This window comes from Fundulus heteroclitus, unplaced genomic scaffold (assembly GCF_011125445.2).
Source record: "Fundulus heteroclitus isolate FHET01 unplaced genomic scaffold, MU-UCD_Fhet_4.1 scaffold_876, whole genome shotgun sequence".
In the NCBI taxonomy this organism is placed as follows: Eukaryota; Metazoa; Chordata; class Actinopteri; order Cyprinodontiformes; family Fundulidae; genus Fundulus; species Fundulus heteroclitus.
Genome location: NW_023397336.1, coordinates 19,383 through 34,160, shown reverse-complemented (window position 1 = coordinate 34,160; position 14,778 = coordinate 19,383). Strand labels below are relative to the sequence as shown.

General features: G+C 44.0%; 1 protein-coding gene across 1 annotated transcript; it reads left to right on the top strand.

The window, feature by feature from the left end:
* The first annotated feature begins 382 nt into the window (after positions 1 to 382).
* On the top strand, positions 383 to 7,286 carry LOC105929164 (purine-rich element binding protein Ab). Its single transcript, XM_036134654.1, has 2 exons — positions 383 to 1,628; positions 7,004 to 7,286. Exon 1 carries the CDS (start codon positions 422 to 424, stop codon positions 1,265 to 1,267), a length of 846 nt encoding a protein of 281 aa, XP_035990547.1. The 5' UTR covers positions 383 to 421; the 3' UTR covers positions 1,268 to 1,628; positions 7,004 to 7,286.
* Positions 7,287 to 14,778: the final 7,492 nt, after the last annotated feature.

Genomic DNA, 14,778 nt, shown 5'->3' with positions numbered 1-14,778 from the left:
CGTGGTGCTGAAACACCCTCCCAATAACCACCAGGTAAGGCTTTGTCACTATCTGCCATTTATTGAGAAGATAAGAATGAGGACAAGGATGATTTGAGACACCAACAGATGAAGACAGGGCATTTAACGAACCTCCGTAATTATGTTATGGCGATGCTTTTATTGCGTGATTCCGGTCTGATTTTGACAAAGACTAACTTCACTCTGCAGCATATTGCTTTATTGAAAGAGGAAATAAAACGTCTGCTAAGTGTTGCAAAAGCAGCGCTCGTTTCTTGAACGCAGCTCAGATTCCAGCTACTTTCATTTTTTTTCCTCCCCTTCTGTCGTCTCGCGATAGAGCAGCGGAGCGGTTTGACGGGCAGCCGAGGTTGCAGCAGGCAGAGGGAGACGGTGGAAGGTAACGCAGGGAGGCAGCATCATGGCGGACAGAGACAGTGGCAGTGACCACGGAGGGCCCATCGCAGGCCCCGGCTCGCTGCCCCCAGGCGCGATGGGCGCCATGTCCCGGCTGCAGCACGACACCGAGGAGCTCGCCTCCAAGCGTGTCGACATCCAGAACAAACGCTTCTACCTTGATGTGAAGCAGAATGTTAAAGGCCGCTTCTTAAAGATAGCCGAGGTCGGCGCTGGGGGAAACAAGAGCCGCCTGACGCTCTCCATGTCCGTGGCCGTGGAGTTCCGCGACTATCTCGGGGACTTTATCGAACATTACGCCCAGCTGGGCCCGACGAACCCGGACATGGTGCAGGATGAGCCCCGGCGGGCACTGAAGAGCGAATTCCTGGTGCGGGAGAATCGGAAATATTACATGGATCTGAAAGAGAACCAGAGGGGGCGGTTCCTGAGGATCCGGCAAACCGTTAATCGGGGCCCCGGATTGGGAAGTGCGCAAGGCCAGACCATCGCTCTGCCGGCGCAGGGTCTTATCGAGTTCCGCGACGCTCTGGCCAAACTCATCGACGACTACGGCGTGGACGAGGAGCCGGCGGAGCTCCCGGAAGGCACCTCGCTCACGGTCGACAACAAGCGCTTCTTTTTCGACGTGGGCTCCAACAAGTACGGCGTGTTCATGCGGGTGAGCGAGGTGAAGCCCACGTACCGGAACTCCATTACGGTGCCCTGCAAAGTGTGGTCCAAATTCGGCAACACCTTCTGTAAATACGCGGAGGAGATGCGGAAGATCCAGGAGCGGAGTAGAGAGAAGCGGGCCTCCGAACTGCTACCTGAGGGCCCGCACGGCGCCGACGACGGCGACGATGACTGACTGAGGATCTGAGAGGAGCCGAGGTGAACCGAGCAAGACGAACCCGAACTGTGTGAGAGAGAGAGGAGAAAAAAACGAGACTTTTAACTGTAAAATAGAAGGAGATTTTCCACGGGAATCACCCCACACACACACAACCTCCACAGACATGGCAGCACCTCTGCTGCCTCCTCGCTCATTTTACTGGATGTCACCCCACTTACCACCCATGTAACAGTAAGCCGCTGCTATCAAGGATCGAGCTGTAAGATATGAACTGTTTCCTACGTGGTTACAACGACAATGAACAGAGTGTTTATAGTCTCTCTCTCTCTCTCTCTCTCTCTATCAATGACATATTTTGCACACATCAAAGCGAAAGGTAAATGTTTTCAAACTGCATATATGCTAAGATTTAATCAAAGTAAAACCAGAGGTCTATTATATAAATCGATAGTCTTCATGTTGAATTAACATTTGACATCAGCACAAAGAGAATATAATGTGTAATGGATTTTATGAAACCAAAATCAGAAACCAGAAGATGTAAAGTTTACTTTTAAAGGTACGCAGAATAAATATCAAAGCACTCTTTAAAAAAAAAAAAGGAGCACTACAGGCTTGTAAACACCTGTCAGCATGTGTGTAAGCTCATGCTTTGTAAAGAAGTTGGCAGAGTAGACTCTGATTTGACCTCAAGCATGGTCAGCTAATGACAGTATTCCTATCATGCAATTCAGAAAAAAGGGGGGAGGGAGGGAGGGAGGGAGGGGGGGGGGGGGGCTCAAGCAAATGGGAAAATTCTGAGCTTCTCTATTGGATATCAACTCTTGCACCACGTCCATGTAAAACCTAAAGGAGAAAAGTGCTAACTTAGATGTACTAATTATGATTTTGTGAATCAGCTGTAAAAAAAGAAAAAAAAAAGAAATCCTTATTAAGATACCCACGTTTTCTGTGGGTAACGTTTTTTTTTTCTTTCGGGTTTTTTTGTTTTTGTTTTGTTTTGTTTGTTTTTGTTTTGTTTAGTTACTTTTTTCTCTTTTTCCTCTGGATGGGGTGGGGGATGCAAAAAAGGTATAAGGTCAAGTTGTGGGGGCGCGAGGCGCAGAAAAAAACGCAAACAGAAACACCAGACGCGTCAGCGCAGGGCGCGGCGAGGCCACAGCATCCTCTCTGACTTCATTACGACCCGTGCCTTATACACTCCACTCGTTTACGTGTTCTCACATGGATGGTCCGTGACCTCGACCGTTGTATGTTTTTCTTTACGAGTGTTGTTAATGTAGGCAGAGATATATTACACCCACCAGGGCTTCGGGTTGCACGCCCCTGCGGTCCATGGTGCATGTGTGGCATGACCAAAAGTCAGCTGAAAGCGAGACTAAGGGAGAGACAGATGTGTTGGTGGGTGGAAAGGGCTGGGCCAATGAGATTTTTCTTTTGGGGTAGGGGGCGGGGGGGATGTAGGGGGGCTCACTGTATCATGCCAACAGGGAGCACAGAAACCCTTGCAGCACCCCTGCTGGTGAGGCCTCTTGTAAAAAAAGATCTAGGAGAAAGGCCCACTGACTGCAGCGCAGAAATTCAAACAAGGGATGGCTTTGCGAACTATATGCACCATGATGGTGACAAAAAAAAAGATTAAAAGCTGCCGCATGAGACCAGATGTTGAAGCTGAGAGGCTTGCCCCATGCAGTGAGTGCAAGTGCAGTCCAGAGGATGTAGAGGCCTAGTCGTGAAGGGCCCAGGCAGTATCTATCTTTTCATGGTGCTACAGCCCCTCGATGGCTCCTTGGGGCCCTCGCCACTCATGACATGTCCCTTTTTCATGATTTTTTTTTTTTTTTTCTGTCTTGAAGGTTTATGTCTCCACGTTACATTGTCCGAAACGTCTCGGGTTTCTCCTTCCCAGCAAGAGGAGACGCCACTGACTGATGTAGGACATTTCATATTAGTGTGCAATATTGTGTACGTGCCAATTGTGGCATTGTATCAAGTGTACAGAATATTAAAAGAGGAAGAAAAAAAAACTGTACAGGCTATGTGATCGGTAGATATTCGAAAGCATGAAGATAAGGTTGATGCTTCTGCGTTATTTTCCCAAATGTGAAGACTGCTCAAACTGGCAAACCTTGTAGAAAGATCCTTTTCTTTTTTTTCTTTCACATTCTGTTAACCAGTAGGCTGCCTTGTCTGTCTTTCAGTGCGCATACACTAGTTTGTGTGTTTTTATATGCTCCCCAATGAGGCCACCCTTCCTCGCTCCTCTTCAGATGCACACAACGCAGACACACAACCACCCCTGTCTGTCTCAATGCCGGCCCCTCTGCGGTGGTCTCTACGCTGGACCTCAATAGCATCTTGAAGCTTGGGTCCAGAGGTGGCTGACACACACATCCAGCCTCCCCTGCTGAGGCCTCCTGTTGCTCTCTGAGTGTTTGGGAGGTCTCTACAGTATTGTGAATGGTGTCTAGAACCGCACAAGGCCTCTTGTTGTTAGGAGCCAGGATACTGTGCGTTTGGAGTCTGAGCTTGTTGGGAACTGTCGATTGCAGGACAGGTGAAGTACTGTTCAGCTTTGGCTTTTTGATTTTGTGCATTTTTTGCTGGTGGATAGTGACCCAAAGCATCGAGGGAGGGGTTTCTTTTTGTCTCTACAGTGAGGATCACGGTGTGTCCGTCCGACACAGCTCTCAGATGTGCTTCTCTTTCCCGGCCAAACCATAATAGAGGTCCAATCTCTTTGTGCTTGTGCAGTGCTAGCTGGGACCAACTTATTATTTTTCAATTGTGTTCCAAACGCTTAGATCACGATCAGTTTCATGTAAAGCCAGTTGGCACACAGCAGCTAACACAACTGATCCCGGTCACGTGGCGACCGAGCAGACATGAGGGGGAAACGCAGACTGTGCAGGCCTGAATGAGAGGGCCGGGAGAGCCGAGGTGCACCTTGGCTGCAGGACGATGACCCGTCCTCTCCAATCTTTATCTTAAAAAGCAGAGTTATGTTTGATTCATCGTGCTTCTAGCATCCAAGAAAAATGTTTCTGATAATCCCATCTGTTTTACGCGAAGACATTTTGGCTCATATTTATCTCAGAGAGAGAGAGAGAGAGAGAGACGGTGAAAGGCCTGACGAAGCCTGGCACTGCTCTGCGGAGGGTTAACCAGCAGCAGCCTTACAGAACCCGGCAGGACTTTTTCTCTGTGTTGTGGAGAAGAACAGGAAATCTTTTCCCCCTCTTGCAGAGATATTTCCTCACACCGGCCTGCGAATTTTGAAGCAAAGCCCATATCTGTTGAACACGAGCCACCTATGACTGTGCTCAGCAAAGCACATCTGAGGGTCAGTGTGAGTTCGCCCTGAGCTCTACATGAGACAAGACTTGGTGGCGATACAGCGCTATCCTCCAAAGTACTCTCTCCTTAGCTTGATTACGTTTAGTTCTCCACGAGGCTGATGCTAAGCAGAGCTAAACCACAACACTTTTTTTTCCTTTTCTCCAACAGCCAAATATGAGGTGCCGTACATTCTCAAAGTTAACGAACACGCCCCTCACTCAGTGAAACTTGCACTTTTCTTGCCTGAAAACTAAAACCTATACTGTAAAAGGCCAGTGCTACAGGGTCAGTCTTTTTTTTTTCTTTCAGCACAGAGTGATTCTGTTGTGAAACACGACTCGCCTCTTTTTGGGTCGCAGCTCTGTCTCGGATTACACGGGAAAGGGGGCGCACATGGGATTTTAGCTGATCGAATCGGGTTTCTCGTTTCGCAGGATGTCGCGCAGTCTCAAAGCAAAAACCCAGAGTGACCTTGCAGCCATGTTGTTGCCCAGATTAGAGTTTTTCTCTTGGATGCAAAATGGTAGGCTCATGTTTTACGTGCCGTTTTATGCCAGTGGTCAGGCTGTGCACTGACGTTCAGTGTGCGCTGAAGCTGTTAGCACCGATGAGCGTTACGGTTTGATTCCCTACGATGCATCACAGCAACCCTCTAACATGGTGTTTCCCTGTGTATCACCCGGCAGCGTCTCTTTGTCAAATTAGCTTTTTTGTTATTTTGCACAAATGATGTGAGGAGCTTGTTGAGCGAAAGAGGAGAAGTGCAGGACTAGCCTCCTACTGGCTGTTCTTGAGATCGCAAAGATGACTCCAGCTTTTGAGCTTTGTGTCAGTTTCTCCTCCTGAGTGCATCCAAACAGCCACATCACACGACACGGTAACGACTAGGCATGGGCCGGTTGATGGTAGCGAGATAAAGCAAGGTTCTAAAAAACTATGGTTTCCAACCTGCAAGAATTTTTCACAATACAGTCGCTATTGTTTTGTGTCCTTTGAAATAAAAGTCCAGAAAAAGTGCCGGAGTGAACAGTTTTCCCTCACTGTGTGGCACTGCCCCTCCCACACCCGTTGCTGTGCACTGCCAGTCAGATGGCTTAAAACAGGCCATAACAAGAGGCAAGATTTACGACAGCAGGCTTCACCGAGGGGGATACCCCAACTAACTAACCAGCTAAATCAGTTCGTCATACAGCCAGTGTTACTTGATAAAGAGTTAAAGAAGGTTAAATATTCTGTGCAATATTATTGCTTAAGTCTGTATACAAAAATAAAAGGTCTGTGATATTAACAGAAAACAACAACTCTATGCTATGTCAATGCATTATTTTTGCAGGAGTGGAAATATTTGTGGCTGTGATACATTGGTATGTCCACCTAATGTTATCATCTCTTGCCGGTCCATGCCTACTGACAACAAACTGCCAGACCAAAAAGAACCAGGGGGTGGCAACCCTGTCCTGCAAACAAGCCCCGACTAAAACAAAGCTTCCAATGCGGTGTTCCCCACAACTTAATGTCCTTTGTTTTTGGTCTTGGTGAACAAAGAAACCAAAAATAAATGAATAAAATCACAGCCAAACGCAGTCTCTCGTCAAAGCCAAGCACTCTATGTGACTCAACACAAACCACTGACAGTGGGGCGGGGGGTGGGGGGGGGGGGGGGGGGGGGCATTCAACGCGTCTTCAGTTTGCACACGCACAAAGCAGTAGGGTCCATAATGTTTGCAGATTGTACAGGCTACTGTTGTGTATAGTTATAGAGACGTTCCTTCAAGTGTTTGGATGCTGTTGGGAACAGCAGATCCCATCGGAGTATGTTGGGGGGGGGGGGGGGGGGTCAATGCACAATGAACATATCCCATGACACCGTTTGATCCCTTTACCCATCCCCATATGAGATATGTTGTATCTTTCAAAAATATTTTATCTGTGGCGTGTGCGTGTGTGTGCCTGAGCGTGTGTGTGTGTGTGTGTGTGTGTGTGTGTGTGTATAAATATATATATATGGTTTGTTATATATGATGCTCCTCCTTTCAGAAAATATAACATGTAAACAGGAAAAACATCTTGCTGTTTTTTTCCTTTGTATTTTATACTTACAGAAAGCATTGAATAAAAATGGATACTTGCACTTTAGATATATTAAAAAAAAAAGAAAAATCTGCATATTATTTTTGATAGGGATCTCACATTTAAAGAGTATAATTACAGGCTTTGTGACTATTGCTGGACAGAGATGTGTTGAGTTCTACTTACTGAAGTATATTTTGTCTGTGTGTCAGAAGGTTTACTAAAGTAAATTGCATGATAAAGTAGTGCTACACCGATATTGTTCTGATTTTTCTTTAGTTGGTAAAAAATGTCTGAAAACTGTGATAACAACCCTCTTGTATCATGTTGAACCCGTTCTAGGATATTTCTTACTGAAATATGGCCTTTCCCTGACTACATGACGATGGTGCTTACTTTGGCTTTGACATCAAGCTCATCCCATTCATCTCAACGTCATCACACCTCGCGTCCTCACACACCATTACTTTCTGTTATGTACTCTCACTACCTTATTAAATTTCTGTTGATGGCAAATAAAAAGAAGGGTGTGCTGTTTTGTACATTTGCTGTTTGTTTTAATGTTTTTTGGGAGCCTTGTTGTCTGAAAAATGACTAATCGCGCAATAAAATGTCATTCCACGTGTCCCTGTCTCTGCACAACTGTCTCGACGCTACAGCTATCCATTTATTTATTTATACATGTGCTATTTACAGGATTACTGTAAAAAGGGATTGTTCTGGATCTCCTGAGGTGAGATTCTGGTGAAACACAAGTAGTCAATATCTTACCTGCAGCAGATGGCTCTCACAGCATCGCCGTTTAGTGTCCGTCCACATGAAGTCTGGTTTATGCTTGATGCATCTGTGAGGCCCGTGCTGCCATATTATGACATTTTGGCTTCCACGCCTCTCTGGGCAGCTAAAAGGTTTCTGCTCTGTGCACCTAGGATAATTCCTAACTAGTAATAGTGCTACTTCGGAGGAAAAGCCGCACAGAGCATAAATGCTGCAGACGTATCCGGACGATTAATTTCCAATGCAGAACGTACGTGCGTCAAGCATAAGCCAGCCTTTAGTGTGACCTGGAGGCCGATCAGAGAGGGACCAGGATCGAAGCAGCCGTCTGAAAATGACTGCAGTCTCAAAAACATAATAGTTTACACAAATTAACTTTTATACACTTGTCCTGTTCACATTGGACGGTAATTTAAAAAGAACCTGATTATTTTTACATGGTAAATGGAGGTAAGAAGCAGTCCACCACCAGTGATCGAGTCAGAAAAAACTACTGAAAATTAAAACATTATAGCAAGGCAAGGCAAATTTATTTGTATAGCACAATTCAGTACAAAGACAATGCAAAGTGCTGTACATGATTAAAATATAGCAAAATAAAACAGAATAAAAGCAAGTAGGAATAAAATGTACAAAAAAGTGGTGATTCAGTTAACTAGAACAGTTGAAGGCAATCTTAAACAAATGTGTTTTTAATCTTGATTTAAAGGAACTCAGGCTTTCTGCCCCTTTACAGTTTTCTGGAAGTTTGTTCCAGATAAGTGGAGCATAGGAACTAACTGCTGCTTCTCCATGTTTGGTTCTGGTTCTATAGCAGTTGAAGTGAAGGTGTTTAATTTTAATGTGACAACACTTCATCCTCATATCAGACCAGAAACGCTTTACATATTCAGTCCCCATCATGTTTTACATGGAATGTCATCGGCGGCGCACCCTGTCTTACCTTCTCTACCAGGTAAACAATCACAGGCCATAAAGACCGCCTACACTGCACACATAACATTCACGTCTCTGTGAGGGTTTTTGAAACTGGAGTTGATTTAAGTTCAAAGAAGTCAGCTTTGGATCTTGGCCCCATGTCGCACACGCTGTTAGCTTCCAACTAATTTGGATTCACGGTGGAGATGCCAAGAGCGTTATCTCAAGCGAGACGTTAACCCTTTAAACAGAACTTCACTCTGAGAGAAGAAGATGGGGCTAGAGACGGAGACGGATGACCCGCAGTGGCGACCCCTGAAAGGAAAGAGCTGGAAGAAGAAACAGAACTTCACTTCAGCAAATCTGAACTGCCCCTTTAAGAAGGGAAATTGTGCAGGAAAGGTCCAGCTCAGTTGAACTTGTTGAGGGCCCTTCAGCCCACAGCTCTGACCCATCTCTCCCCTCACGTTTAACACAGTGCTGCAGACACGTGCGCTCTTAATTTTCACACAGGAAATCAAAGGCAAAGTGTCACATTGTCGCTACAGCGGGAGAGCGGACACACTGTTGACAGAGTAGCATCGTCCGGGAGAGGATATTTCTATCTGCAACAGGTCAGAGGTACAAAGGCGATTAAAGTGACGTGCGCCTCTCATACAATCTCAACAGGGTGTCAGACCAACCTTTTTTCAACCGAGCCAGTATAACATTTTTGATATTGCTTCTTTTAGGCATGGATAGGTTTCTGGAATCATTTTTTTTTAATTTACAGTTCTAAAACAAAGTGAAAAATAGTATTCTGTTACCACAGTATTAATGTCCTTTAAATGAGAAGCAAGAGAAAGCATCAGGGTAACCTGGTGAAGTTTTCCCGCAGTATTTTGAGGAAAACAAAAGGCAGAGCTGTCCCTGCGCCCCCTACTGTTGTGCACTGCCAGTCAGCCGTCTGAAAGAAGGCTTCTTACAAGAAAGACAAATTCATCAGTCTGGAAAGATCTCCAGTGGCGGAAAACACAGGCAGCTGTGGCGCAGCGCCATCTGTCACTATTGTTAAAGTAACCTTGTTGAAACTGCAGTTGGCGCGCTACGAGTGGCCTGTTTGTTCAGCAGCATGATGCCGAAGGCTGGCAACCCAAGCAATCGTATTTTGTTTAATATTATCCGGCTAATATCTGCTTGTGTTACTCAAAACAGGAAAGGCCTGATTTATTTGTGCAATAAGCATATTAACCTGAAATCTAGTAACAACTGTCAATTCTAAATTTTTGCTTTAAAGGGGACATATCATGCAAAATCCACATTTTTAGCCTTTAATTAAATGTTGTTGTGTACTGAGTGCAGAAGAGTTTAATATTATATGTCAAGGAGTTATGTAGATGTCTTTATATTCTGCATGGGTCACATTTTTCAAACCATTCAGTTTTCTATCATGTTTTATGAACAATTACGTCACAGTATTTGCTGCGGAGCAGCTAAACAAGCTCATGGACTTCAGGCTTACCAATTCTGCAAAGCTGCCATTATTTCTGCTATAACGTTGTAGTTCAAGATAAAGGATGCCAAGCTACAAGTGGATACGTGAAAATGGTTGTTGTGTGTATCAACCCACACAATTCACTACACCGTCCCCCAGCATAGACCAAAAATGGCCGATTTAGGTGAAGTGGAACGCTCTGGGACCTGGAGGGGGGCAGGGTGTGAAGTGTCTACTTTAGATTTAAAGAGACAGCACCAAAACGAGATGCTCTCAGACACACCTCAGAACAGGGGCACAACAGAGGCTGTGGGGCAACAATAATGAAGAATACAGAGCAAAGCATTGCAGTTCCACTTTATAGAGACCACAACTGAATGATTTCAATTTGAAAAGGAAGGCATTAAAACTATGATGTGTTCCCTTTAAATCTGTGCATGAAATTAATAAATACATGCTATAGACAAGATTGTCATAACTGTTACTTCTCTGTTTTTTTTTAATGAAACCAATTAGCTCATGCTCCATATATTTTTTTTCATTGGTATAAAACAAGAACGACCAGCACCAGGGAGTGTTCTCTCCACACTCCTCTCTGATTACATTTGACTGCACCCCAGCAGACCCGTCTGTCAAACTCCTGAAGTTTGCAGATGGTACCACTGCCATCGGTCCGATCCAGGACAATGACGAGCCTGCACACTGACAGAGCTGGGTGAGCTGCTGGTGGAGGATGTCTGGCTGGTTGGTGTGGAAGGACGTGATGAAAAGGATCCTTCCTCACATCCCAGGGTGGTCGAGGTGGTGCAGGATGGAGTGCAGGCCCAAGTTGACTTCATCATCTGCTGACCTGTTTGCCCGGTGAGCAAACTATGTAAAAACAGGGAGCGTCTTAAAAAAAATTATAATAATCTACAGGAATTGAGGAGAAAGAGGGTTAGCCGATTCAAAATGGCCAAGTTTGCATTTGGGTTTACAAACTCAAGCATTTACTCTCTAAACTGCAAATGCTTGAAATGTAGCACTCCACTGGAACACTGAACGATGTTTCTGGGAACTGCTTCACGTCTGTGTTTGCATGGAGTCCATCAGCTTCTGGCCCCTGCGAACAGGTGTTCCTGCCCACGGTGATGAGACTACTGCACCTTCCACAGTCCCCCTGCGTAGCCTCGTCCTACCTCAGAAGTAGCTCGTCTGATGTCACCCCAGACGTTTTCAGTTGGATTAAGGTCCGATGACTGGGCTTGCCACTCCATAACATGAATCTGATTGGTCTGGAGCCAGCGTGCTGCTCGCTTACTGGAAACTTGGCTTGTGGTAACTTGGTATTCTGATGTATTAAAACAGGAAAACAGGTCCATTGTCCTGGTAAGTGAAAATCATGGCTAACAGCGTAGTATGAGACACATCACATTCCCTGTGGCTAGGATTCAGTTAGTGGGGAGGAGGGGAGGAGGGTTCTCTGACGCCATTTTTGTTTAGGAGAGTCTATGTGTTCTTTGACAAATAACGAGTCCTTTTCAGCCCATGTAATTTTATTTTGTTCTAACAATGGGAGTCTGCATGTCGACAGCTTGGCTGCACATAAGCGTGTTCTGACTGGTACTGTACTCACAGGTAACTGCAGAGCTTCTTTGATCCCTTGGAGCTGATTGTCAGCCAGGTCTCTACCTCTTTGGCTCTTCTTTGATCCATTAAAATTGCAGTTTCCTATTTCCGACAAACTCGTTCTGACTTTTTGTTGTCATTTTAAAGATTTGGATCCTTTTAGCAGTCCAACCCATCATTTTCTGCACATCATTATATGTTTTACCCTCTCCAATTAACATTGTAATTCAAGTACAGGGATCTCTGAACTACACAATATTGCCAAAAGTATTTGCTCTCCCATCCAAATTATTGGAATGAGGTGCTCCAATCACTTCCATGGCCACAGGTGTATAACATCAAGCACCTGGGCATGTTTCTACCGACATTTGTGAAAGAATGTGTCGCTCTCAGGAGCAACTGTGATAGGATGCCACCTGCACATCAAAACCAGTCGTGAATTTTCCTCGTTCCTAAATATTCCACAGTCAACTGTCAGCTGTATCATAAGAAAATGGAAGTGATTGGGAACGACTCAGCCAATGACTCGGGGGAGGGGGGATTATGGTGTGGGGCTGTTTTTCAGGAGCTGGGCTTGGCCCCTTAGTTCCAGTGAAAGGAACTCTGAATGCTTCAGCAGACCAAGACATTTAGGACAACTCCACGCTCCCAACTTTGTGGGGACAGTTTGGAGACGGCCCCTTCTTCTTCAAACATGACTGAGCACCAGAGCACAAAGCAAGGGCCATTAAGACATGGACGGCAGAGTCTGGTGTGGATGAACTTGTCTAGCCTGCATCGAGTCCTGACCTCAATCCTACAGAACACCTTTGGGATGAATTAGAGCAGAGACTGAGAGCTAAGCCTTCTGGTCCTGCATCAGTGTCTCTCCTCACAAATGTGTTTCTGGAAGAATGGTCAGAAATTCCCATAAAGACTCCTAAACCTCGTGGACAGCCTTCCTGGAAGAGCTGAAGCTGTTCTAGCTGCAAAGGGTGGACCGACGTCATATTGAACCCCTATAGACCAGGAATGGGATGTTACTTAGGCTCATATGTGAGTCAAGGCAGATGAGCGGATACTTTTGGCAATATACTGTATATTTGAATAGAACCCTTTGCAGAGGTTCCAAATAAGCAGCATTTAGATTTTGCTGCCTTCGTTCTTAAATGTTTGAAACCTGATTTTTCAGTTTGAATGACCTCTCTGGTTGAACTTCAAGAAGCTGTTATTTTGAACACCCTCCGTTTGATTTGTGATTCAGTCACACAGAAACAGCAGCATGCACACCAGGATTGATGGCTTTCTATTACATTTAATAATAATTTGCCTTGGCGACATTCAATTTCTATCAAAAACAGTGATCCACCATGTTAGTGATATTGGGCTGGCATTATTATATTAAACATACGTTTAGTTGCACAACTTTGATATTGTGGTGGATTTTCTATAAGTTCTACATTTACCACCTGATTTCTGTAGCTAACTGTACGCTTCTGGTATAATTTTATCTGGATATTTACTCTTTATTTTCAGCAGAATTAGTAGAATTGGTTCATAACTAATAACATCATTTGTGAACCAATTCATGACTGAATTAACATCTATTAGGATTTGAGGCTAAAACTAAAATAGTTGGCATTTGGTGCTGCTGCATTCTCAGGCTTTGTAGAGTACTTTACCGCATTCTTCAAGGGTCTTAGGGAGCAATTTGCTCCAAAACGTCTTTTGAAGGATCTCGAGGGATGATGAGAGGAAACTACTCCAGGGAAGAGAGAGTTGGAGTATTGATGAAACATTCATGTCCTCCCCTTAAATCTTTGAGGAAAGAACTTAAAATACATGATTGATCATCAATTCACTGAATTACACTGTAGAACTAGTTCATAATTGGATAAAAGTGTTTTTACAACGTATTTTAATTAAACTACTATACATTACTAATGTACTGTAACATTATTGGTACATATTGGACATAATGGAGTTATCCAGTTATTCAGATTCTCCATTCTTCAGGCTTGGATTGCACCCAAACGGTCAGGAACCTTGAGGTGATTTCAGATTCTGATTTGAGCTTCTCAAAACACTATTATTAAAACAGCTTTTTATCAGATTAGGAATATAGCCCAAATAAGGACGATGATCTCTATGTCTGATGCTCAAACCCTCATTCATGCCTTCATCTCCTGTCATCTTGATTTCTGCTATTCTCCATTTGCTGTCCTGCCTGGAAAAGCCTTCAAACGTCTCCAATTAGTACAGAACACAGCAGCTAGAGTCCTCACCATGTCTAGCATGACATCTTTCCTCTTTGCACTGGTCACCTGCGATGTTCAGAGTTTTTCTTAAAGATTTTATCATTAGTTTTCAAATCAGTGAGGGTTTTGCCCCATCTTACATTTCTGAGCTATTCACCCTCCTGTTAGATCATCTGACCAGTCATTACTCTGTGCCCAGAGTAAGATTGAAGACAGAAGGTTTTTGAGCTTTTATGGTCAGTGCACCTCTTTTATGGAAATCCTTGCCACCTAATATTAGACAAGTCTCTTCAGTCCCCTTTAAATCCATTTCAAAAACTATGTTCCATGTTTTTTAATTACATTTCCAATTTTTTATGTATAACCTCTTGATTTTAGAATTAATGTATAGCACTTTGTGTTTTCAGAGTTGCTATACAAGTAATATGTATTACTTATTATAATAACAAAAGCACAGCTGGGTAATAAATTATAGTTTTCCATTGCAGGACTTCAGAAGTTGTTAAAAATTGCACTGAAGAAAAACAAAATCCTGAAAAAAAATCTGCATTGTCACAGGATCCATGGCAAGAGGAAAGGTATGAGAATCAAACTGATTAGCTCACATCAGGAGTCATTATGGCAAACAAGCAACTTATAACAGATTTGAACAATTATTCATATCACTTTAATTTTAGTCAACGAGGAACTTTGCTTAAAATGTGAATAATGAGAAAAAATATCAACTCTGATCAGCTGCCTCGGCATTCTGTGATTTCACGCATGACATGTTTGTGTAAAATATTGTTTTTAGATACATTTTATACTTTTTCCTTTAGCATGATTAAACCATTTGCCAGCTTCAAACAGTCTTGTTCAGCTTCTCAAACATTAAAGGGGCCTAGAGACATATTGTGACTTTGTTTTTGCTCTCTGTGTTAGTAAATAAAGTGCTTTTGTGTTTATTTACCACAACAAGACCATGTAACTGGAAGTACGATATTGTACATGTGCGCAATGAGTAAACAAGAAGAAGCAATGGAGACGAGCAAGTCAGCATCGTTCAACGGAGAAGTGAAAAGAAAGGTTATGTAACCCCTATCAGGAAGAACGCTCGCTGTACA